Consider the following 24,440-nt stretch of genomic DNA (forward strand, 5'->3'; position numbering starts at 1 on the left):
TGGGGAGGCCCGGTGCATCAACATGTAAACGGCGGTTGTATTATGGCGGTCCAAAGGTAGGAAAAGCCTTGTCGGGTGATCATCGTCGTGCATGAAAAAGTTGGTCCGAGTCTTCACATGTCGGGGTGTCTTTCGGAACGTTCGGCGGTTCAGCACTGCGGCTCTCAAGTGGAACAAACAGAGAGACTTTTGTAAATGGAGGCTGCGGAAGAGTTTGCTCCAAGTGTGAAAAACCAGTAGGTTGTTTGTGATTGCAGCCCTCAACTGCTTGAGCGTACACGGTGCTGTCTGCGGCTGTTCTTGGAGTACTGAGGCTCTCGTAAATTCGGTGTTGTGTGTATGAGCTGAGTTGCCCGAAGGCCCTCAACGTCCGAAGCAGAAACTCAGATGGTGAAAACAAGAAACAGAGAAACCAAACTGTCGCATACAGCTGAAATCCCTTCATGTATGTCCGTCCACCTCGTTTCGCGTGATGGAGAAGTGCACGCACGTTTTAACATACAAATGCGCATACTGTGGGGTTGTTCTATGCATCTAAATACTTTCTATATACATCAATATACATATATATATATATATATATATGTGTGTGTGTGTAAGTTTGTATGTATGTGTAGAGACGTAGTCATGCAACTATATATCGATTCACATGCATAGGCGTTGTCTGTTCCACATCGACATAGATTCCTGTTTCTCCATGGATGCCACAAACTGCTGAAGGAAATGTGTGTCGATACACAGAAAGAAATTCTTGTCTAAACAAGCGCGTGTACACGTATTTCCTGACTAACACTCTGTAAGCAAGGTGGACAGAAGAAATGTCATTCGTCGAGTGAGCGACCTCTGCCACTCTCGCGAAAAGAGCGCGTGCAGGGGCTCGAAATCTTCGCTGGTTCAACATCTAAGAAGTAACTTTTTTCCGTCGCTGTCAAAACACGAGGGAGAACAACAATTCATCATAAATGTATTGCTTCCATCTATATCTATACTTATAAGTGTATATATATATATATATATATATGTGCATATATGTATACTTATAATGTCTTCGAGTTGGACTGCGGGGTTCGTTTTTCAAGGTCTTTTTTGCTTGTTCCCAGTTTTGTTTTTTCAGCGGGGATTCACGAACACTGCTGTTGGCATGTCGGCGTAGAAACGTTTCCACGGTGACGTTCGTTTCCGGAATCGTCGATGTCCAGTTGCATCTACGAGCGTTCTCTGACACTGCAGCTGAGCCCCCTGACTCCCTCTCACGTCTATCCGCGTGCAAGGAGACAGACACACCAGTCTGCATGCGCACATAATACGTTTCAGCGCTTCCTTAGAACGCATAAAGAGGTGAAGGTACGAGCCGAAGTACGAGTGAAAGACCTAAATATCCAAGTGTGACTCGTAGAACACAACGACCGATGTGGAGTAAGCCAGTGGGACATCCACACTCTGCTCGATATCGAGCAGGACAAGAGTGAGTGCCATTTTTTCTGTCACACTTGAGCCCGTGTGTGTGTGCAAGTGATTGGATCTACAGCAGAAACTAACTTGTCCTGCAGTTCGATCACAGAGAGACCCACTGAGAGCCGTCGCATTTCCAGGCCCCTTTGTCCCTGCAGATTTCGTGGAAAGCACAGAGTTCGCATGTCTCGCTGAACGTTATCAGCTGACCTGAAATCCCGTGAATTGTGACTGATGGCTGGCAGGTTCGGTCGCTGGTGTCACTATCCTGTGCAGAGCACCTGGCATTTTCAACAAAACTGGTTCTGACGGCTGCGCGAGACGCGAGCGTTCTGCTAGCTGTGCATGCCTCGTCTGCGTGTGACGTTCTGTCATTTTTTTCTAGTCGCATCGCAGGGAAGCCTGAACCTGAAGTGCTTGAAGAGGGAGGTATGACAGCAAAGAAGCGAAGGACATAAATTGGAAGGGAAACCGCGGAACGCGGATGATGGCCTGAAGTTTGTCCACGGCTGGAGACCGTACAAGCGTTTTTCCCCGGACAGACAAGGTGTTGTTCCACAGCGGTGTGCGGGAGTTCGCAATAGAGACGGAGTTTCACCTGTTTAGCTTTTAAAACGGAGTTTGTTCGATGCAGAAGGAATTTCTTTCGCGCAAACGCTTTATCGCGGCCGTTTCCTTGAATGTTCGTTCGTCGTTTTCCCCAAGGAGGCGAAAACTCTCGAAACCTCGGAGCGGCTGGTTGCTCGGCTGTCCGTGCTTCTCGCGGGTGTGAGCAGTCACGTCCGCCTCGTCCGGTTTCTCCCGCTTTTCTTTCCGCGGATTCTTCTGTCAGTTCACTTCGCCTTCCAGACACGTTTTCGAAAGACTGTTTTCTCTCCAGTTTTCTTCCGTGCAATCCGCGCATTCTCTCTCGCTAGCGAAGCGTCCAGACCCCCTCTACACCTGCCGCGCCGGCTTCTCGTCGCAGTTTCGTCGTTGCGTTCGCGCACCCTCTTCCCCCCTTTCCAGCTCTGTTTCGTGGGATACCTTTGTGCCCTTGTCTTCTTGAAACTCTTCTTTAAACCGCGCCACACTCCCCCGCCGCCACGATGGACGCGGACTCCTGGACGACACTGGTCAAAAAGGCGTTTCTCGCGGGTCAAGAGGTTTGCCGCGAACGCAAGAATCCGCAGCTCGACCCGCTGCACCTGCTCGAGGCGATGCTGCAAGACAAACAAAGCTTCGCCACCCAAGTTTTGTCTCAGTGTCCAGGCGACTTCGAGCAACTCAAAGAAGATGTCCACCTTGCTGTTCTCAAGTTCCCGCAGCAACACCCGCCGCCAGATTTCCCGAGCCCGAACCACTCGCTCATGGCGGTCCTCAGGCACGCAAAAGACATCCAGAAAAAAATGAGTACGTGCGTCGATGTACAGCAACTCGAGAGCGTCCCGTTTCGTCGCTCTGGCGCGAAGCAGCGCGTCAACTCCAGGGGCTTCGCACACAGCGAGTGTCTTCAGCGACGGATGGTGTGGGCGATGCCGAGGAGTCAAGCGCCCTGGGGGTTACGATCGCCGCTCACACAGATCTCGAAAAGGCCGGTTTTTTCGCTGCACTTTGGAATCACAACCTTCTCAGCCGACGCTGCTTCTGAGTCGCGAAACACCGTGTATCATTCAGAGACAGAACGTCGCGTGGATGCCGTTGATAGAGCCACACAGACCTGTCTATTCTTCCGTACAGACTCCCGTTGAAAGGAAACTGCAAAAAGGGAACCGTGAGATGTGTACAACTACAACTGGGCCGGTCGATCTTGTGTGGAAGTCCACTGGCCAGGAAAGCAAGTCGAACGAAGACAGGAGAGAAAAACTCGAACGGGTGTTTTGATACGCAGGAGTGCCATGCCATGGGCTTCTCTATAGAGGTCTCAAGCAGAGCGGTGTTGAAATGAGGAGGACAGCTGTGTCGGCTTCTCCCGTTATCTTGAAATGCGACAGCATGTTGTGGGCAACAAAAGGGAGAATCGACGAGTTTAGATGTTCACAGATGTTTTTTCTTGCCATCCATGTTGTCACACTTTCCCCCTTCATGGCAGGGCAGTGGCGTTGCTGTGCCTCAAGGACTCCAGATCTTCTCCACACAGACACCTCTCTTCTTTTCTCTCTCTGTTTTCTGGCGTTTTTGTTTCTCGACGTATCTCTGTAGCTGGCGATTTGACCCATCAGAGGATCTATCTCTCCCGTTCTCTCCTGCGCGGCCTTCGTTCCGCGCCGCGTTCCGTTTCTTCGCGTTTTCTCATCCCTCTGTTCCCTCGTTGCTTGTGTGTGCAGACGACTCGCTGATGTCTGCAGACAGCTTGTTTTCGGCGTTAGTCCAGGAGAAGGGCATCCGAAGTCACCTGACGGCCGCTGGGTTCATGATGAAGCAGATCGAGGAGAAGGCGAAGAGTGTGCGGGGGTCGAAGAAGATCGCCTCTTCAGACGACGACGCGAACTTCGAGGCCCTGAAGAAGTACGGCACCGACTTCACAGACCTCGCAGAGAAGGGGAAGCTGGACCCTGTCATTGGTCGCGAAGACGAGATTCGGCGAGTGATTCGCATCCTGTGTCGACGCACCAAGAACAATCCAGTCTTGATTGGAGAGCCTGGAGTCGGGAAGAGCGCAGTCGTGGAAGGTCTTGCGAGACGCATCGTCGAGCACGACGTTCCGAGCAATCTCCGCTGCAGACTCGTTTCTCTCGACGTCGGCTCCTTGATCGCCGGCGCCAAGTTCCGCGGAGAGTTCGAGGAGCGATTGACTGCGGTGCTGCAGGAAGTGAAAGACGCAGCCGGAAAAATCATCCTCTTCATCGACGAAATACACGTCATCCTCGGAGCAGGAAAGACCGAAGGCGCCCTCGATGCTGCAAACCTGCTCAAGCCCATGCTCGCAAGGTGACAACAAAGCGGAACTGGGAGAAGCGAAGAAAGCAAAGGGAAAGAGAGAAGGGAAGGGAGAAGGAGCAGCAGATCGGAGTTCGTAGAGATGCGCTCAGAAGGTCCACAACACAAGGAAGAGACAGAACACACAGGAAACAAACAGGATGCAGAGACGAAGGAACAAGATTCTCTTCGGACAAAACGCACGTTATGCAAGTTTGAGATGAGGCGCTTTAGCTCACTGAGTGCCTTTCAGAAATGCGACGCATGTCCGGATTTGCTGAGGAACTCAGAGTGCGATTGAGAGAGAAAGAAGGAGAGAGACCGAGAGAGAACGAGAGAGAAGGAGAGATAAGGAGAGAGAACGAGAGAGATCCCGATGCCACAAAGGATCGCAACGGCCAAGCAGGCTCCACGCACTGCAACTCAATGAAGAGAATGCGAAAAAAACCAGACCGCGTGCATCAAGGATCCCCGATCGACTCTACATCCGTTGCGCTCAAGGCGCGCAGCGGTTTCTTCGCTTGCGTTTGTTTTCTCGTTCTCTTGACTGCTAGCGATCTCCTGCTTCCTTCGCCATTCCCTCCCTCGTCGACGGAGACGGCGTTTTCTTTCCTCTTCTCTTCGCGCTTGTCAACTGGGGGTCCGACCGAAGCGCCCGTCCAGGCCTCCAAAACGCCCATCAGCTGCTTTTCTCTCCTGGGCGTGTGTCTCTCATCTTCAGAGGCGAGTTGAGGTGCATCGGCGCCACGACTCTCGACGAATATCGCAAGTATGTGGAGAAAGACGCAGCCTTCGAGAGACGTTTTCAACAAGTTCATGTCCGCGAGCCTTCAGTCCAAGCGACGATTTCCATTCTCCGCGGTCTCAAAGATCGCTACGCGTCTCACCACGGAGTTAGGATTCTTGACTCTGCTCTTGTTGAAGCTGCTCAACTCGCTGTCAGTCGAATCACAAACACTGCCGAACGGTGGCGCTAAACCTGAAACCTTCCACACTCCCGGGCTGCATGCAAAAGCAGCCATAATATATATATATATATATATACAGCCATAATATATATATATATATATATGCAAATATAATATATATATATATATATGCAAGTGACAACGTGGAGATGTCCGCAAATGCGGCTGTATTCGGCTACTTTTCTGTTTGAGTTTCACCTTTTTTTCACTCCTTGTGTTTAGCTCCGTCTCTATAATTGTGTATTGAGCTACATATCGCTTTCGCGGTGTATTTTCTATCCCAGTCTATACTCTAATGTTTGTCCTGCCGGCTTTGTAATCCTTCCTTCCATACGCTGAGCTGTGTCCACATGTATCGCCAACTCCATGTCTCCCTCAGCCTCTGTATATATATATATATATATATATATATAAGTAAACGCATATACACATGCATATACACACACCTATATATATATATATATATATATAACAAGCATGTGTGCACATGTGCATGCAGTTGTCTGTACCGACGCGGGATATCAGATTGCTCGTTCTGTCTGTGGTGAGTTGTGTGTTTTAGGATCGCTACATCACAAGTCGCTTTCTGCCGGACAAAGCAATCGACCTGATGGATGAAGCATGTGCAATTGCTCGAGTCCAAGTGGACAGCAAACCTGAGGCGGTAGATGTCCTCGAGCGCCAGAAAGTGCAACTCGGTGAGGCGTGGAAAGCCGGGGAAAAAGGACAGTCTTAAATACACCGCAGATCCTCTCTCTGACGAATTTCAGTCTGAAAGGGAGACACACTCGAGACTCACTCACTCGTGCAGAGAGACTCTCGACGCGTCCTTTCTCCTGAGCAAACGAAACACTGAGTTCAGCCAACTCAAAAATGCACCTTCTGTAGTCCACACGCCAGTCTTTTTTCCTTTAACTGAGAAACCGTTCACATTCACACGACATACTCTAATACACAAATTTATATGAATACATATATATATATATATATATATACATATATCCATATATACATACATATATCCATATATATCCATATATATATATATATAGCCATATAAACACACATATGCATATATAAATATATATATATATATATGCATAAATGCATATACATTTGTATGTGTAGATATAGATGATCTAGATTAGTATGTGTTAATGTTGAGGGCTCGCATTGATTCAAGGGTGGCGGTTTTTTTTGTGTTTCGTCGGAGGTCTGTTCTTGGCGACAGGCGCCCTCCGAGCCATTTGTCTCTTTCCTCATTGACGTGACTTCTTCTTTCTCTGAACAAACTGGGAGAGTGTCCAAGGACATACATTTGTGACTGTGGAGAGTGGGTGCATGTACGCGCGGCGACACAAATTCTTTGAGCGAGTGTGTGCGGTTAAAAGTCCGTTGCCGCGCGCGCTTCCTCGTGCAGAAGTCGAACTGCTTGCGCTGGAGAAGGAGAAAGATCCTGCCTCCCAGAAGCGCCTGGCAGAGGTCAAAGAGCACCTAGGGGAGGTCGCAGACGCTCTGCGGCCACTGTATCTGCAGTACCAGCAAGAGAAGGCGCGCATCGACGAGCTTGGAAAGCTTGCGCAGAAGCAAGACGAGCTGAAGGCGAAGATCGAACGCGCTCAGAGGGTGGGAGACCTGGATCTCGTCGCCGAGCTCCGCTTCGACGCCTTGCCTGGGGTGGAGGCGAGGTTCAAAAAGCTGCAGGAAGAACAGGAGGAGTACGAGCGCACCCACAAACCTCTTCTTACTGAGGTCGGTCCGCGCGACGAGGCGAAGAACGGGGAGAGGGGAAGAGGGAAAACGGCGCGAAATGCGTGTGTGGCAGACAGAGGGCGCATTCGGAAGCGCCCGCCTGCGAAGAGGCGGAAAGGCTGAGAGAGGCAAGCCTGGCCTTCCGCGCGTCGCGCATGCATGCGTTGTCGTCTTTGGGTCGACAGCTGCCTGGCCTAGGCAGGGGAGCAGATGCAAAGACTCGCTCAGTGTCATGTCAGAGAGACGGGGACTCCAAGCCGCGAGGGCGCCGGAGAGGAGATGGGAGAACGGAGGCTTGGAGTGCGTGCAGTCGCCCAGACACACTTGCGTTTCCATGGTCGTCGAACGCAGCCGAGGCAGGAAGGCACTGGCGAGAGGAAGGACGAGGGCGCAGTACCGAGAGCAAGACAGAAAGGAAGAACGAGAGAGGGAGACAGACAAAAAGAAGCCGAGACGCGTGAGGAGTCGGGTGACGTTCTGTTGCGTTCAGGTCGTGGGTCCGGAACAAATCGCAGATGTCGTCCACCGGTGGACGAACATTCCAGTCCAGAAGCTGACCCAGACGGAGACCGAGCGTTTTCTGACTTTGGGGAAGAGCCTCGCCGAGCAAGTGATTGGCCAGCCACAGGCAGTCGAGGCAGTGACTCAGGCTATTCTGCGGTCTGCAGCGGGACTGTCGAGGCGGAATCGGCCAATTGGTAGCTTCCTTTTCCTCGGACCGGTGCGCACTGTTGAGGAAACCAGCGAGGGTGCATGCGCCTCGTCCCCACCTCCCTCGCAGTCTGCCGCGCGCGTCTTAAAAATGGTTTCAGCCAGCCAGAGAGGTTGCGAAGACGCAAGGCACATCCGACAGTTGAGGAAAGCCGCAGACGCTGGGCCGTCACCACCACGGTGTCCACCACGGTGTCCATTGGACGTCGTTCGCGAAGTCGCTCTGGACGAATGAGCCTCGGCTGCTCCGCCTAGCAGATTCTTTGAGGCCAGACCGCGCCAAGCGTGTGCAGAACAGAACCTTTCCTCAGGCGGGGAGAAACGCGCGGTTTCGCGGGATCTGTGAACTGTAGATTGGCACACATACATTCGAAGCACCTTCGTAGACATGCATAGAGACCGAAATCTGTAGAGGCGTTCAGTCGGCGGGTGCAGAGACATGCGGCTCACGCATCGACGCGTAACGGTCGACCTGCATGTTCTGAGAAATGCAGAGAGGGGCGGTGAACGCCTCCTGCATCGCTACGTTCCACGAGTCTCTACCTGCCTCGCAAACCATCTTGCGCCATGCCTGTTCTCATCTCTCCTGTGGAAACCTATGCATACGCCAACAAATACATGTAAACACACGGCCACCTGCATGCGCATGCACCTGCGCATACAGATATATATATATATATATATATATATATATATATATATATATATGGGTGCGTTTCGTCTCTGTGTGTGTGTATGTGTGCCTGGAGACCTGGGCGTGCGTCAGTGTGGACGGACCTGTTTTTCTCCCTCGAGTCCGGTGCGCCTGCGGTGTCTGTCAGACGGGTGTGGGGAAGACGGAGCTGTGCAAGCGCGTGGCGGAGTCTCTGTTTGACTCGAAAGAACGTCTCGTTCGCTTCGACATGAGTGAGTACATGGAGCAGCACTCTGTGTCGCGACTCATTGGAGCACCGCCGGGCTACGTTGGACATGACGAGGGTGGTCAGCTGACTGAAGAAATTCGCCGCAATCCCTACAGCGTCGTCCTCTTTGACGAAGTGGAGAAGGCGCACTCTCAGGTAGGCGACGGTGGCGCGTTCTCGTGCTTTCGCGCTCGGTGTGTGTATGTGGATGTGTGTGTGTATGTTTGTGGTTTTCTCCCTCGCGTCCGCGATTGGCCTTCTTTTCTCTATCGCGTCGTGCATCGTTTTTTTCGAGTTGAGTTCGCTCGCCTGTTCTCTCCCGTCGCGGATGCCCCGTTCTCTCTTCTTCTCCGTCTTCTTTTCTCTCATGTTCTCCCCGGTGTTTTCCCTCATGTTCTTCTTCTTCCCCGTCGCGTTCTCCCTCTTGGTCGCTCACGCGCGTTTGTCCTCTCCCTCATGTTCCTTCTTGTTCCGGTTCTGCCTTTCGTCTCTGTCCGGGTCGCTGTGTTCCTCTCTCTCGCTTTCTCTCTCGTTCTCCAACTGTCGCGCGAGCGGTCTTGCTCTCCCTTCCTCTGACCTTCCGACCGCTGCTGCCTGGCCAGGTGTGGAACGTCTTGTTGCAAGTTCTGGACGACGGCCGCCTGACGGACAGCCAAGGCCGCACAGTCGACTTCTCAAACACGATCATCATCCTCACTTCGAACCTCGGCGCCGGCTTCCTTATCGAGGCTGCGCAGCGCGTCGACCCCGTAGGTAAGTTGGCGAAGGAGACTACTCTTCGAAGGCAGGCTGTCTGGAGACGCGCAAGGCGAGAGCGGAGGCAGAGACAAGACGCAAGACGCCTGTAGCGGGTGGTAGTGCGCAGCATTCGTAACGCGTTTGTCTTCTCTCTCGAGGCTGGAGTATTTCCGTTGCCCTCTGACCGTAGCGCGTTGTCTGGGCTGTTTTTCTTTCACTCGCAAGGTTCTCAAAACTCTCGCTGCTGCTGATGCCGGTGCACAGTACCGGCACTGGAGACTGACGCATGCACCGGAAAGCACAGCGTTCTTCGGTGTCCGCGGAGGGGCATTTTCTGGGGGCATGTGACCCAAGACACTGGGTGCCGGTTGGCGTTTTTCAACACGAAAGACGAGGCGTTGGTTCCACGTTTTTTGTGCTTTTTGTGTGTTGTTTTGCATTTCACCCGTGAACTGTGGGTCAGAGCCACGCGCTGCAGAAGCAGCCGCGACGGAAATGGTCATGATGGAAGTGCGGAAGTTCTTCAGGCCGGAACTGCTGAATCGCCTCGATGATATTGTCATTTTCAAGGCCCTCACAGACGTCAATTTACGCCAGGTATTTCTTCCGTGCAGGCGCCCTCTCAACTCTGCACAGCCGAGTCACCAGCAAATGAACTGTGTTGCCAGCTCGTTCCACCTCTTTCGTCCTGTTGCGTAGTTTGATTCACATAGTTCGAGCTCCGAGTGACTGGAGTTACAGGTCCTTCACTAGCCCTTGGATGTCAGGGTCGTTTTGTGTTCAAGTCTATGAGCGCGAGCCTATTTTAGGAACGTCTCAGCATAGATCCGTATGTTTCTGCAGTTTCTAGGATATGTAGTAATACGCGCCTCCCTGGACTGGTCAGAACAGTCAACAGGTACGTGGACGTACCTCTGTGTGTGTGTGCATGCGTGAGTGCAGGAAGGCGCGACTGTACGTATGCGTATACCTCTGAAGTTGTGTCTTCACATATTCTGCGTTCCTTGTCTCGTTTGCCGTCTCCCCAGGTGATGAAACTTCAGATGCAAGAAGTCCGAGAACGTTTGGCTGAGAAACGAATTGAACTGACAATGACAAATCGTGCCGCAGACCACATAGTGAAGGAGGCGTTCGATCCTGCCTACGGCGCGAGGCCTCTTAAACGGTTTATCGAGAGACATGTTGTCTCCGACCTTTCCCTGAAACTTCTAAAAGGTACGCAAACGGAAACGGTGTGAAGGCTTCCTTCCTACGTTCCTGTCGCCCCCTATGTGCACGAGGAGGCTGTCGTCTGCAGGAGATGTCGCCGCGTATCCTATTTTCAGGCTGTTTATTTTTTCCATGCGTGCACTGACGTGTATGTGCATATTCACAAAGCGACATGAACGGGCATGTATCGTTTCCGACGCCGCTGCGTGGTGAGCTGCCTGACTCGGATCTCGTTTCGACGCAAAAAGGCGCCCGAAGTTCGTCGCTCTGTCGTGACCTTCTTTTTGTGCAATGAATATGTGCTACTCAGATGGCGTCGCATCGATGCTACCTGTGAAAAAATGGGTGAACACACGCCTTGTTTGTTCGTGTCGTTTTACAGTGAAAACTCTGTGGCACCGGCACGCACACTCCCATTGTGTCTCGTCCTTGTCTTTTAATGCTTTTCCAGGAGAAATCTTCGCGGACTCCCATGTCGTTTGCGACTGGGACGAGAAACGCCGCGGTTGGGTCTGGACAACGTCGGCTCTTGAGGTGCCTCCGAGTGCACAGAGAGTTCCAGGGCAGCATGTCGAAGCTGACATGGATGACGAGAGCTTGACTCCCGACTCCAGAACGCTTTCTCTCGGAAGTCGCACTGACAGCTACACCAATCGATCCTCCGCTATGCACGAGACGAATGTCAAGAAATTCAGATATTGACTCACACCGCAGTTCCTATTTCAAGACGAAGCACCTCCCATTTTTAGCTAACGAAGAACGTTCTTCACGCTTGAAGAGAATTATGTACTCAATGATGCAGAGGAAATCCTGTACCAGCGAAGGAAGACCGAAACGCAAGTCGAGGTAGACGGACATCCCTCTAAGTGCTTGGCATATGGCACACCCCTGCTGTATGGGTGTGGGTGGCGACCCGCACTGTACTACACGCCGAAGTTCTTATTTACGCAAAATCAAAAACGCACACACACCTTCGTCACGGCCGACGCTACACACGTGTATATAAATATAAAGAAACGCTTAAACATGGCTCTGTGCATGTTAAAGTGTGTAGACAAAGGTGTGCGCACACAGCGAGGCGTTCTATCGATAAATGGAGCTCAACGGTATCGCCAAGGATGCACAACGTGACAGCACCTGTGATGGCTGCATTGGCTGTCGACTCGCCTCGTTAATGAGTAGAAAGCGAATCAGCAGGAACATCCACAGCATTACCACTGTAACTCGATCTTGGACGGACATCAGTCGTTACGTTCGGCTCTTTCTGTGAGGAAGAGTTGCTCAGTGTGTTTGTATAAATATAATTTTACTTGCATTGCCTTTGCTGTCGTCAGTGCACTTGGTCGATTTCGGTGCGTTTCCGGCTGAGACGTGTTTTCGAATTCCCCGTGATAACATGGGCAGGACTTTTCCTGAAACTGTGTGTGTGCGTACACGAAGCATTCCAAGCATCCCGTGGCAACAGCGGAAACGAGTTCGATCGTGCGTCGAAACTGTTTGAAGTCGACGCGAAAATGATGATGAGGAGCAGAGATAAGAGAGGCACAGGAGGGCGCCTCGAGCGCTAGGTGTTGTAGGACAAGCTGAGGGATGGTAAACCCCCGAGGACCGAGTTAACATGTGACTTCGCTGATGAGTCACCGACAATAAGATTCTTTGTGATTGCTATCCACCGCGCCACTGGACTGCTGAAGACAGGCAAAATTGTCGGATTTCAGTGAAACGCAGCGTGGAAATTCTACATCACTTACGCATGTGTTCTCGACTTCACTTATAAATAACGTGATGGTTCTAAATTTTGAGGCCACCAGGTCGTTGACAGGAGGCGTGCTGCTCTTGGTTTCAACAGTAAACGCAAGGAGCGTAACGGGCAGTTCCACTATTCTGAGTCTGCCGCTAGCCAATGCTCTCGGCTCACATGTTGCCGCCTGTCCGCGCTTCGTTGATCTCTTTGCAAAGACACGCATCCCAGTCGAGTTCTCGAAAACGCCCATGCGCTGGAGTCGTCGCGACGTACCCCCGTGGCTCCCAAAGACATACAACGCACACTACAGTCGCATAAATAGAGAGGTGTGTAATTCGAAGTGAAAGGTGATTTCTACGGATACAGCTTCTGACAGATGTCCTCCGCGTTAATGTTGACGAGGACTTCCTTTGTTCCTTCATGTTTCCTGGTGTGAATCCATCTTGGTTTCTCGTAACAAAGATCCTTCACAGTTGCCGGCAGCGCACTAGACCGTTCGGAGTTGTTTTTCTTTGGAGGCAAGGGCGCTGTCGATCTCCGCAATCTTCTTCTCCGTCACCTGCTGCACGCGGTCCTGACAAGAGAAGCGAGGAAACGACAACAGCCAATGCGAAACGAAACCTCCAGAGACGACAGAAAGACAAATGCCTTCGATAGGCAAACCCCCGAGCCGAATCGACGAGCGAACACCCAAGTCATGGGTACGAATCCATCTGGTCTTAAAAGCCACTCCTTTTGACAGCAGGAGCTCAACCGCGCTTCTTCTCCCATTCAGCGGTACGTACTGTTTTTACACAATGCACATACTATCGACGTATGTAGATTTACCGTTTAAATATGCACATATATATATATATATATATATATATATATGCAGATATGTGTATGCATATAGGCTTCCGAGCGCCTTATGGTTCAAAGCGTCTGCAAGCGTCGTCCGAAAACCGAGCGTTCAGTTTCCATCTTGTGTGAAGAGACAGAAGCATCCACAGAAAAGTCGGCGTCAATTCTTGCCGACATGCGTCGTCAGCCAACACAAGTGTAACCACTGCTACGTTCAACGAGACACAAAATGCAAGCCTGGAAACTCGACAAAATTGACACAACATGCAAAAGGTCTCAGACATTCACAAAGTAGCGACACGCGGGTGGCCAGCGCGTGGAGTCGACCTTACTTGAAGTTTCGAAATTCTATCCTCACCAATCCCCCCTGCCTTCTTGACACCGCGAAGCTCCTCTACAAGATCGCGACGGAGCCGTCTGAACGCGTGAAGACAAGCATCATACAGACATGGCAAGAAGATTGAAAAAACACAGAATAACGCATGCAGGTGAAGGAAGGAAACGATGCCGGGGCACAATGTTCTCGGCCCTACAAAACACGGATACAGTTGTAGATCTCGTCATATATTAACCAACTCGCGGATTTAGTGAGACAGATTGTTGCATAGATATGTAAATGGGTCAAATGCATATCTCGACTCGGCCGCAACCGACAAATATGGATGTATCCATATATATATATATATATATATATATATGTTGGGGCTGCAAGAGACGGCCCGCATTCACCTGTTCAGTCACAATTGTATGAACGTCTGTCTGTACATGCATGAGGTTTGTCCGCGTGAGTGAACGTCTTTTGCCTGGCAATGATGCGTGAAGGCTCCCCCGACTGTGTCGGTCTCGTCTGTCGAGAACTGCATAGCTTGGTTGCCCAGTGCATGCATTTCGTCTCCAGCGACAGATGCTAAGACCGCTGTCTCGTCTATCTTTCAAACGAGGTGCAAGTCCTTTTGGCTGAAGCTGCATGCATGTCACACGCCTGAAAGACAGCGTCTCTTGGAGTGGGGAAGCCGTGGATGCTTCCAGCTGTCCTCTGCTCTGCTCCTGCGTATCTGTCGAGCTCTCTCACCTCAAGACGACGCGACCCTCCTCAGCCTCCGCTTTCGCTTCGCTCACGAGTTGGAGTCTGCCAGACAAAACGCAACTCTCATTAGCGTCCTCTCCAGCAAGGTGCATGCATGCGTGGAGGTCGGCAGCTGCGCTCCGTTGCAGTGGCACTCGTACATTACAAGCATCACACTAGCATTTAGACATACTTCAGAAGCGTCTTGTGCATCTGCGCACCCACACCATCTAGTTAGAGAAGTATCAGCAAAACGAGAATTTAGGATCTTGCATGCAGCGCCTGTGCTACACTATCTTGCAGAAAAGCACCCATGAACACTCTGAGACTCTGCTCGCGCATTTGTCGCCTTCGTCGTCGTGCCGCCCCTCGCGGCGAAGACTGAACCAAATATCGAAGCATTTCTTCTCCAGTCAGGATACCTCTCGCGATAAGCGCAAAACATATTCTTGCCTACGCGCTTGACAGGTTCAACAGATTGGACCTCGTACGGTTGTGACCGCTATGAAAAGCACCGAACACGGCACTCTCTCAGACTTTCAAGAAAAGCAAATATACACATAGACATATAAATACATATATTGGTGTATGGTTGCAGATATACTACACGCGCAAGGAGATGGACATGTTGCGCATTCGACTCGACGCACACGAAAAGATGTTTTTGGACGTTATGAAGCTGGTTGTTTGGTCAAACTGTCGCTGAGTGGCTGTGTATATCCGAGCGGCTCTGTGAACTACAACATTCAAACAAAGAAGTCTTAAAAGTTCAGACAAACTGGTGGCAGACGCAAACGTCCAGTGGCCGTCGCGCGCTGCTGCCGAGGTGGAGTCGTACCTCCGCTCTTGAGTGAGAGGCGGAAAGTCCACGAGCAGTTCCCTGCATGCAAAGCACCGGAGCCGCGAAAGCAGCGGTCACACTGCAGTCATCTTGGGATGTGCACCAGGGGTCGAAAGGCTCTTCCGTTGAATCGAAAACGAGTCCGACTCCTCTGCCTAGCTAGGCGTCCACACTCAAATGCGTTTCTGCCTCACTCTTCCCGGCGGCCTAAGGTGGAGGTACGCAGTTGCAGGAGGAGATCGTGGAAATAACAGATCTCTGCGAAAGGATGGCGCTGGAAGAGAGAGGAGCGGATCGGGGAGCTACAGGATAGACGCGGAATGGAGGACGAACAGAAGAAGTAACGTGAAGCGAGAGATGCAACCCAACTCTGAGATCGTTCAGGATGGCAGATGGCTATGCGGAGGTGCGTTTAGGCTCCCGCTGCAGGCTCGTCAAAGCACTGAGGATCGAAACTCGGCGAATGGAAGAGGTGCAAATGCCTCGAGTTCGAGATGCATGCACGGAGAACACAAATACTGAAGTAAACATGGAAGGCAAAGCTTCACAGCACAGTCCTGCGTTGACCCTTTCGTCTTGGTCCGCAGGTGCAGAAACACCTGGATCTGCGAAACGCCGTTTTGCCCTCGTTTTCCCAGCAGCGTCCACACACTGTCCCCTAGCCGCCTTCCTGTTTCCTTTCTCCTGAAAGAAAAAACACTGCTTCATCGTTCTGCGAATCCGCTCGACATGCGTAAAGGCAGCCCGCGCGCCTCTGCATCTACCAAAAGTCGTGCAGTTCACTGGTATGGCTGTACCATGAGAGTCATCCCGTATTGATGTAGAATCCCTGTCTGTGCCCGAGCTGTGAATAGCCGCATGTTAGTTCGTCACCAGTGGCTAAGCCGAAGTGTAATCGTTACTTGTGAGACAGTTTAGAGAGAGTGCGTGGTCTTCGTGACTACTACGCATAGTGCGAGTTCACAAGCAACATACAACTAATACGGTAGGTCAGGTTGGAATTGATACCTTACTGTCGGATTGATTCAATACAAAAAACTAGTTCTCAAAATCGGCACTGATGTAAACCGAAAAGAAACAAGGAGACCCATCACGAAGGCAGGCGGACTTCTGGTACGTTCTAGTCTCGTACGGCCCTTGCCTCTGGCGTCGAGGCGAAGCGCGAGTCGACTTACATCTGTCGCTTCGTTCCCTTCTCGTCGGCGTTTCGCGTGCGAACTGACAAGCCAAGAGAGGCAGTCGACAAAGCCTTTTCAATCGCCGCCAAGAGCTGGAAAGAGCTGGTGGTAGGCTGGAGTGCGAGGGTCGAAGGAGACACTTGCTTCACCGTCACGATGGACCGAACGGAGACAGGAGCCTGGGCGTCCGCCGACCCAGAGGAAGCCGCCCCAGGCACGCGGAGAAAGATTTTCTCGAGAGCTAAGACGCTGGAAAAAAAGAAAGGACAAAATTACTGTGCCACAACACACCGGTAGAAGGTCATACGTGTGTTGAGCACGGTAAACCTCAAACCTTGAACTCTCTTTCTGCAGTGAATTTACTAATCGCACAGTTCTCCCTCTCCAACAATGTCGTGTCGTAACCACAAAACCGCTTCCATCGAAGTGAAAAAAGAGAATGATCCACATGTAGGGCTCCTACCATCAAATACATACATACATATACATATACATATATACGTGTGTAGGGTGATTGACAGAAAAAACAGAAGCGCGATGGGTTCAGTTCTCTCTCTGCGTGAAGGGGTGGAGAAACGCCCCCGACACTGAGTACCTGGCAACAAGTAACAACATGGCTTCTCAGAGGATCCATTTGAAAGAAGGACGTGGACGAAGGTGAGGTGCAAGACAGACACACCATCAGCAGATACAGAGTACATTCTTCCTCCTGGTCTGACATTCGATGCGCTCTTTTTGGAGACCCTTTTTCCGCGGCTCGCATGTGTCAGTTCTCTCAGGTTCTTCATATGCGCCTTCGCTACTTCTTCTTCGTCCTGCCTGTCGTTGCCGCCTTCTCGGAGAGTTCCTCCCTTTCTGCTCTACTCTCCCGTGAGGCTTAGAAGAGAACTTGGTTGCGGCCCCGCCGGTTTCCACATGACTTTTTCCTTTTTCTCGCAGAGGGCTCGAGGCGCCCTCCGCTCTCGGGTGTCGATGCCGAAGCGGCGACAGGCTAAACACCGTGGGTGAAAGAGCCCCCCAGCCGAGTGAGCACATACCTGGCAGCTTCCGGCCGGAGGTGAGCCAGGCGTTGCTTCACTCTTTCTGTCGCGGCTTGCAGCGACTCATTCGTTCTGTTGAGAAACGAGTCTTCTTTCCAGTTCGTAAATGGATCTTCCTTCTCCTCGTCCTCGCCTCGCCCGCGTTTCCTGTTCTTTTCCCGCTGTTTCTTGTCCTGCTTCTCTCCACTCTCATGACTACTCTTTCGCCTGCTCTGCAGCGTGCTCCTCTCCATCCGACACAGAGAAGGAGACAGAGGGGAAAAACGCGCGAACGAAGGAGGCAGGAAAGGAGCGATCCAAGCTGTCTTGTGGGCGTCAGGGAAGGCCGTAGAGGGGAGCGAAAACATGAAAGCACTCCTGAGGACGTTTGCAGGAGGAGAGCGGCATGGACTCGTGTACTCTCTGGAAGCAGACCGTACGAAAGATCCTTGCCGCAGAGAGGGCAGAGGGAGAGAAGGACAGGGGAAGGAAGAAGGAGAAGAAGAGCGCGTAAAGTTGTGGGGGGGAAGAAAAAACATGACGCCCGGAAGAGGGAAGAGAGGAGGAGGAGAAACGAACGCGCCGAGAGACAGAGGAAAGGCGCTTGGGAACGGGAAAGAGAGAAAGGCGCTGTCAAAACGACGACACGACCAAAAACGCGGCGCGTTTGTCGAAACGGAGAGCCGATTAGAAATACGGGGAGTGAGGGCGAACTGCCGAGACCTCGGTGTCCAAAGAAACGAAACTGACCTTCCTGGTATGGCAGGCGAATCAGCGCCGTGGAGCCTCCACGCGGTCGCAGAGCACCATGAGAGGAACTGAGGACGGACAATCAGAGACAGAACGAGAAGAAAAGAGAGAGCAAGGAAGACAGATCGGGGTGGGAGAGAAGTCACCTTCATCGTGGGGAGTTCGCATTGTTGTTGACGGGGAACGCATCTCAGAAAGCTCGTGCATCACCCGTAGTGGTATCCAGCGTATATTTGAAAATCCAGCTTTTATAGACAAGCTGCAAAAAAATCATGATATTCACTTTGGTAGTCTCCTTCCTAGTGTTAGTCTGGACGGAATCCAGGGAAACGCGGAGACTGGGCAACAACAGTAGAAGGACGAAACTGGAAGGCCAGCTCTCGAGAACCGTATCCGACGAAGAAGAGACAGCTACTCGCCTTCCCTCTGCGGTCGGCTATTCTTCTGTCGGATTCTGACTCCGGCGAAGAGACAAAGGAAAATAGAGAAGGGGGCAGGGAAGAAAAAACAGAAGGGAGACAAAGAAGGAGATAAAGGAAAGAAAGGAGACAAAGAAGGAGATAAAGGAAAGAAAGGAGACAAAGAAGGAGATAAAGGAAATAAAGGAGACAAAGAAGGAGATAAAGGAAAGAAAGGCGACAGAGAAGACATAGAAAGAAAGAAGGAGGGAGAAAAAGAGGGGGAGAAAGGGGGAAAGACAGAAGAATATAAAGATGGAGCGGGAAGAACGTCAGAGAGAAAGACGAGAGACAGACAGAGAGATGAAGAAGGGAGCGAGCGTATGTTTCAGGAGACTCTTTGTTGCTGCGTCGTGGTGCCTCGCGGGAAGGCCAAAAGCAATGTCAAGCTCCCGGAAACAACTTTTTTCCTTTATTGCCCTTCCCCATCGATGCACCGGTTATGACTTCTTCCGGTTGACTGAAACAAGGTCCAGGGTGTTTAAAAAGGGTCTCCAAAGAGGCTGGAGGCAAATGTCAACAACCTTGTGTGTCAACTGTTTCTCGTGTTCTCGCGGCCCACGCAGACCAGAACGGGAGAAAAACCGAGTTTCATCACTCAATGAAGAGAGGTGGAAACAAATGGAAAAATGGGATGCTAAGAAGCGGCGGCTCTGCCACAGTGCACAAAGAATTTTACCATAGGAGCCAGCGGGGTCGAGACTAGCGGCGTGGATTCGCATTTCTGTCGGTAAATCGATGGTTGTTTCGACCTGCGATACCCAAGCCCTTCAAAGGAGATGCGTTAAATGTCAGGAAACGAAAAGACAAAGGGGAATTTATGGTACTCGAAAGCGATCTTTTTGGAAGCGACGGCAGGCGAATCGTCCCTTGTCTTGTCAACGCGGCATGTCGTCCGTATACAGGGGGGGGCGGGTCCGACGCGCTTCTTCTGGGTTTGGAGAAAAGTTTTCAGACGTCACAAGGCCTGGATATTTCTGTGGAGAACAACTTTTCCAGTTGTCTCGTCTTTATTTTACAGACAATTTTTCTCAACGCTGAGTCTCTTCACCGTGCACATTATTCCGCTTCGGGTGTGAAGTGGGCGGGAAGGATGGGGCACACAAGGTCAGAAGATACGTTTTACACTGTTTGCGCGGTAACTACTGCTGGAGGAACTCGGCGAAAAGTAGCTGAATATACTGCTGTTGACTAGTTGCTAGCACCCCATGCGCCTCCTTGGCCTTGGCAGTGGAAAGCAATTCGTTAGCTGTGAGCGGCTTGTGAAGCGTCGGGTGTAGCGCTGTGTATAGAACTGCGCCAGCGAACCGTCTACATTGGTGTTAGCAGTATTTGCTGGAAACAGACGCAGCGCGTGAATGCTCTCTTGCTTGCCATTGACGGAGCAACGTATTCGGAAGTCTTCGCACGTAGTCAGCGTGAGGTTTAAACGTCATGCAACCAAGGAAGGGGGCACTCACGTGAAGCGGGACGCAAGAAGCTGCAACTTTCGAAGGCGTATGGTCGCTCTCAAGACAGCTACTAAATGGAGAGACCAAGCCTCGTTCGTACGGTGATCGTTCACAGCTTAGCACTCACCTGTTCGTTCGGGCACTGCTAGGACGCCATATATACACTCTAAGGAGGATCACGTGTCGCTCTAACTCGACGAACACAAAGTTAGGCTGGAAACGCGAGAAGCGGATAATACGCCTTGTTACACTAGTTTATGTAAACGGTAACTACTATGGAAAACTGACTGAGAAAGGCGTTCAATATCAAGTGTTCTAGCATGCGAAAGCAACGGAGGAAATCTCTCAGGCTAGGTGTGTGACTCGGGCTGTCCAGCATTCCAATGGCGACGTGTTGGAAGGCTGTTCCATGGTTGGTTCACGAATCGGATGAGCATCCATATACCTAGATAATGACCACTGGACTTTCAGCAGAGCTACGCCAGTGGGTTTCAGGTGTCTCAATCCCCAACATGGTGATAGTATTCTATTTTGTGGTACCCAAACGCCCAACCGCGAAGACCTTCCGCGGTTTCGAGCCGGCGGGTAAGCTGGCCCAGCCTGTGCTATCATCGTGCACCTGATGCGAGCCCATGGGGACGTCGAAACGAATGCACCACCGTCCCTCAGTTCAGTCGAAATCAAGTGCAGCTCTTTCAAATCTATTATATCCCCGGACTGAACTCCTGGTCCTCCCCTCACTGTTTCTTCCTCCGCGAGTACCCTCGGAAACTAGGACTCGGTTTGCAACGTTTCTTGTACCAGGATCTTGGTCTGGTTACTGAACTGACGGGCGATGGTCGATGCTAGGAAAGCGTACGACGCGCTGGTGCTAGTTTCTGTCCCTTCTTCACTTATGCGTTTTAGTACGTGTCGCAAACAAGCAATGCCTTGTGACTCTCATGCGTGTGCGTGTTGATTTGGTCTCCCACCTTGCCCCTTGTTTTGCAGCGAGGATCTTGCGAAGGCCCGTATGGGACGACCATCGCCACCTCTACACTATCGACGCGTCGCTGTTTTATCCGGTCGTGTTTGTCCACCGGGTTCGCGGCGGTCTCGGGGCGTCCGAAGCTGAGTGTTCCGCGTCCATAGCAAGCGGGAGGGACGTGGTCCACCCGCCTTTCCACGTGGCGTCACCGTTGTGTGGGAATGCCGTACGGGTTTCCCAGTGACGGCAAGCGGCAATGAAATTAAAGATAACTAAGTGTCATGTGCTGTGGTTTCCCATTATTATAGGCTGTCGGGATTTGCGTACGACGGCTACCAGGGCAAGTGACCACGAGTACTGTTTGCGTCGCCGTGACGACACGACGTACTGCCAATAGTGGAGCTTACGAGGGCTACACGTCGTGACTTCGTGTGGAAGGGTTGCGTACTAAGTGTGGAGCCTGGTTTGTAAAACGCAAACTACTGTCTGGGACATCGTGATGGTTCAAGGCATGTTCTATGCATCAACCGCTGAGGCAGCTGCAACATCCTAGTCCTGTGGGAGAGCCGCCAGAGAGAAAATCATCAAACCGGTGGAAAGCCCTTGTCGAATGTCTCAGCTTCCAAGATGTCGCATGAGTGTTGTGTTCGCATTGGCCAGCATTCCAACGGCAACCGCCGCGTTCCCTGGGAGCCCGCCATCACATTTCGATTGATTCGACAAGTGGTCCTGATGCTGGTTTTCCATGTCCACCTTGTTGTGATCCGAGACACCTCTATACTTAGTTTGGCAGATGACGTTTCCGAAGCTCCACTGCGACCAGATACGTCTCCAACTGCGATACCTATGAGCGCGGACGTACCGCTGGAGGAAAGCAGGCACGTGATTGAAGACCACTTCGGCGTTCAGGAGACTATTTTGAGCCGACGGTCACAGACGAGGAATGAAGTGAGAGAAAAGTCTCCGAGGAGTCGCACCCCCGGTGCAACTTGGGCTTCGTGGGTAAAACGGAAGTGGAAGCACGCACTGGTTGTTCTGGCCGTTTGCGTGGGGCTCTACGCAGTCAAGCGCTTGCTCACTGCTCCTGAAGAACCACCGGTGCCAAAAGTGTCTGCATATTGGTACTTGCAAGGGCAGAGGGTGGAAGCCGGTAAGATAGCGCAGACTCTTCCAGAAGATGAAGAGATCGACATTATTGTAAACGCAGCCGAGGAACTCGAGAGAAGGGCGATTGGCGAAGAAGGGAAGACTAGTGCGGCTCAAGTTACAGCAGCCGTACGACAGATCGCTGGGTTTTTGCGCGAGACGAGGAAACACATGGAAGGAAGGCACGCCAGCTTAATTTCCGCGGAGCAGATTTTGAAAGATGTCATTGCAGCGACGAAACACGAGCCTTTACCAAAAGAGGAGGAAGATGTTCTTAGAGAACAAGGACGCGACGATGAAGATAATACATGCTGGAGTGAGCTCAAACTTCGCATCGAGGCGCTAAGAGAACAGCTGACACCGGAGGTGGTGCATCTGCAAAAGGCTCTGGCGGAGGCGCGGGAGAAGGGGAAAGAAAATGTTACACATCTTGAGAGGCAGCTGCTTCTCGAGATGTCAAGACCGGTTACACGTGAAGTGGGCGCACGAATTGACAAGCTAGAAAAGCGCCTCAAGACAGTTTTGCACATCAGTGAACGGGAGAGTTCCGACCTGGCATCTCGAGACAAGTAAACCGATTATCGGATACTAGCAAGTAAAACAGTTGGGAAGGCAAAAAAGGATCGGAAAGCACCCTGATACGCCATATGTCCTTCGTTGTTACAGTATTTTCACAAACTAAACTGAAGAATGCAGCTCTAGTGGGAGAGGATGTTCCGAGTCGGCTCCTCCTGGCGGCTTGAGTTTCGAGATTCGTTGACTGTGAGGCCGATAGTTATCTCTTTCAACTTGACGAGGTGAACATTGAATGTCTAGAGTAAGCTAAATCGTCTTTTTTCTGGAAGGAGTGTTTTCTTTCGTTGTCTTAAAGGGCCAACGTAGAAACGACAACCAATAGAGGAGTAACATTATCTGCCATGAAAGAGCGCGAAACTTGGTGCATTAGCCGAGATGCTGTCCGAATTGCCGCAAGCAGCTGGCAAAGGAAAGAGGCGTCACGGGGAAAAACGCATTTGCCGACGTGCTACCAGTACACTCAGTTGCGTCTCCGCGAAGTCGCAGGCAGATATGCCACTGGTAGTAATAGTCTCAGCGCGCTGAGCAAAACCATCTTCGTCTTTCTCGTTTGCCCTTTATATGGCGTGCGATACACCGAGAGGTTAATCGATTAGAGGACAGTGTTCCCAAACGCTTCCGAAGAGTTCCCCACAGTAAAATGGAAGTAGCCTAGCTGCGCCTTTACAGTGAATGGGAAGATTTCAGTTCCAAGAACAGCGAACAGCCTTGGTCGAAGGCTTTCTGAAGTTCCGTCCCGTTCGGATGCACCGCAGCTGAGGGGCAATGTAAATAGCAAAGCAACTTGAAGCGTGCGTCGGGATACATTCGAGTTCAAATTTCTTTCAACTCCAGATTTCCGGAACGCACCCAAAAGTGCTATAGTTCTCATGTCTCGAAAGTATCGGAAACTAGTTGCAAGTACTGCACGATGACGGACTGTCCTTTCTGAAAAGCGACAGGATCACTGTTCTGTGCAATTTCATCTTTACATGTGTGGAACCGAGGACAACCAAATGACACAACTGGTAGTTCTCTAGCTGCCACTGTGTGTGCCTCCCCCGCACTTGTGAAGTCGACACACTACTACGTGTTGTAGCGGGATTTCGTGATGATTTTCTCAAATCCATGAGCACATGGACGGACTAAAGACTCGGATGCGAGAAGGGTACTGAATGGACAAGCCCGCTATGCAAATTGACTGGCGCTCGGTTCGCACCTTTTCCAAACTCTTACTCGGGTTACTGCGTCATGTTCTGACACCGTCGTGTTTTTCCAGTGGCTATATCGAAAGTCATCACGCTGCCAATGAATTCCTGTTTCGCCAGCGAAACGTTGTTCGTAACGCATGCCCTCGGAAAGACCCCAAACCTTCGTCTTGAACGAACCTCGTGCAGTCCTGTTATTCTGCAGGAGCACTCGTCATTGCTAAGGACATACGTGACAATTTTTCCTAAGCCCTGTTGTGTACATGCGCTCAGTCATCAAGGCGTGGAAACAGTCTGCGGTACCATGGGTGGGGGCCTCAAATAAAGTCGAACACACTCCGCGCCAAGAAATCATTAACCTTCAGACTTCACAGTAGAGGCGTACGCATATGTTCGAGGATCCTCAAAAAAACGGAAAGCAAACCACCACAGCACCCCACCATAAGGAAGCAGTTAACCAGGGCTATTGGGTCGCCTTTAGACTGACAACAGCAAACAGCGGCGAGGTGTTCCACTGTCTCTGCTCACACTCCTCGCAGTTACTGTGATATACAAGATTACAGATCACGGCCCCCCATATCACA

The 24,440-nt window shown here is 51.3% G+C and overlaps 3 protein-coding genes across 3 annotated transcripts; 2 read left to right on the top strand and 1 right to left on the bottom strand.

Moving 5' to 3' along the window:
- Positions 1-2,540: 2,540 nt before the first annotated feature.
- On the top strand, positions 2,541-12,061 carry TGME49_257990 (heat shock protein 101, putative; the record flags this gene model as incomplete). Its single annotated transcript, XM_018781160.1, has 11 exons — positions 2,541-2,844; positions 3,759-4,362; positions 5,072-5,288; positions 5,881-6,016; positions 6,739-7,070; positions 7,561-7,791; positions 8,603-8,839; positions 9,286-9,436; positions 9,885-10,018; positions 10,450-10,636; positions 11,082-12,061. 11 exons carry the CDS (start codon positions 2,541-2,543, stop codon positions 11,330-11,332), a joined length of 2,784 nt encoding a protein of 927 aa, XP_018636995.1. The 3' UTR covers positions 11,333-12,061.
- An 800-nt stretch (positions 12,062-12,861) lies between these two features.
- TGME49_257980 (ribosome recycling factor protein) lies at positions 12,862-18,223 on the bottom strand (the record flags this gene model as incomplete). The annotated part of the gene is made up of 6 exons (XM_002364981.2): positions 12,862-12,948; positions 13,550-13,634; positions 14,290-14,346; positions 15,122-15,163; positions 16,300-16,551; positions 17,340-18,223. The coding sequence occupies 6 exons, from the start codon at positions 18,221-18,223 to the stop codon at positions 12,862-12,864; spliced, it is 1,407 nt and encodes a 468-aa protein (XP_002365022.2).
- Positions 18,224-21,196: 2,973 nt separating this feature from the next.
- On the top strand, positions 21,197-22,937 carry TGME49_257970 (hypothetical protein). The gene has a single exon (XM_002364980.1). The coding sequence runs from the start codon at positions 21,575-21,577 to the stop codon at positions 22,664-22,666; it is 1,092 nt and encodes a 363-aa protein (XP_002365021.1). The 5' UTR covers positions 21,197-21,574; the 3' UTR covers positions 22,667-22,937.
- Positions 22,938-24,440: the final 1,503 nt, after the last annotated feature.

The sequence above is a fragment of the Toxoplasma gondii genome, chromosome VIIb, assembly GCF_000006565.2.
Source record: "Toxoplasma gondii ME49 chromosome VIIb, whole genome shotgun sequence".
Taxonomy (NCBI): Eukaryota; Apicomplexa; class Conoidasida; order Eucoccidiorida; family Sarcocystidae; genus Toxoplasma; species Toxoplasma gondii.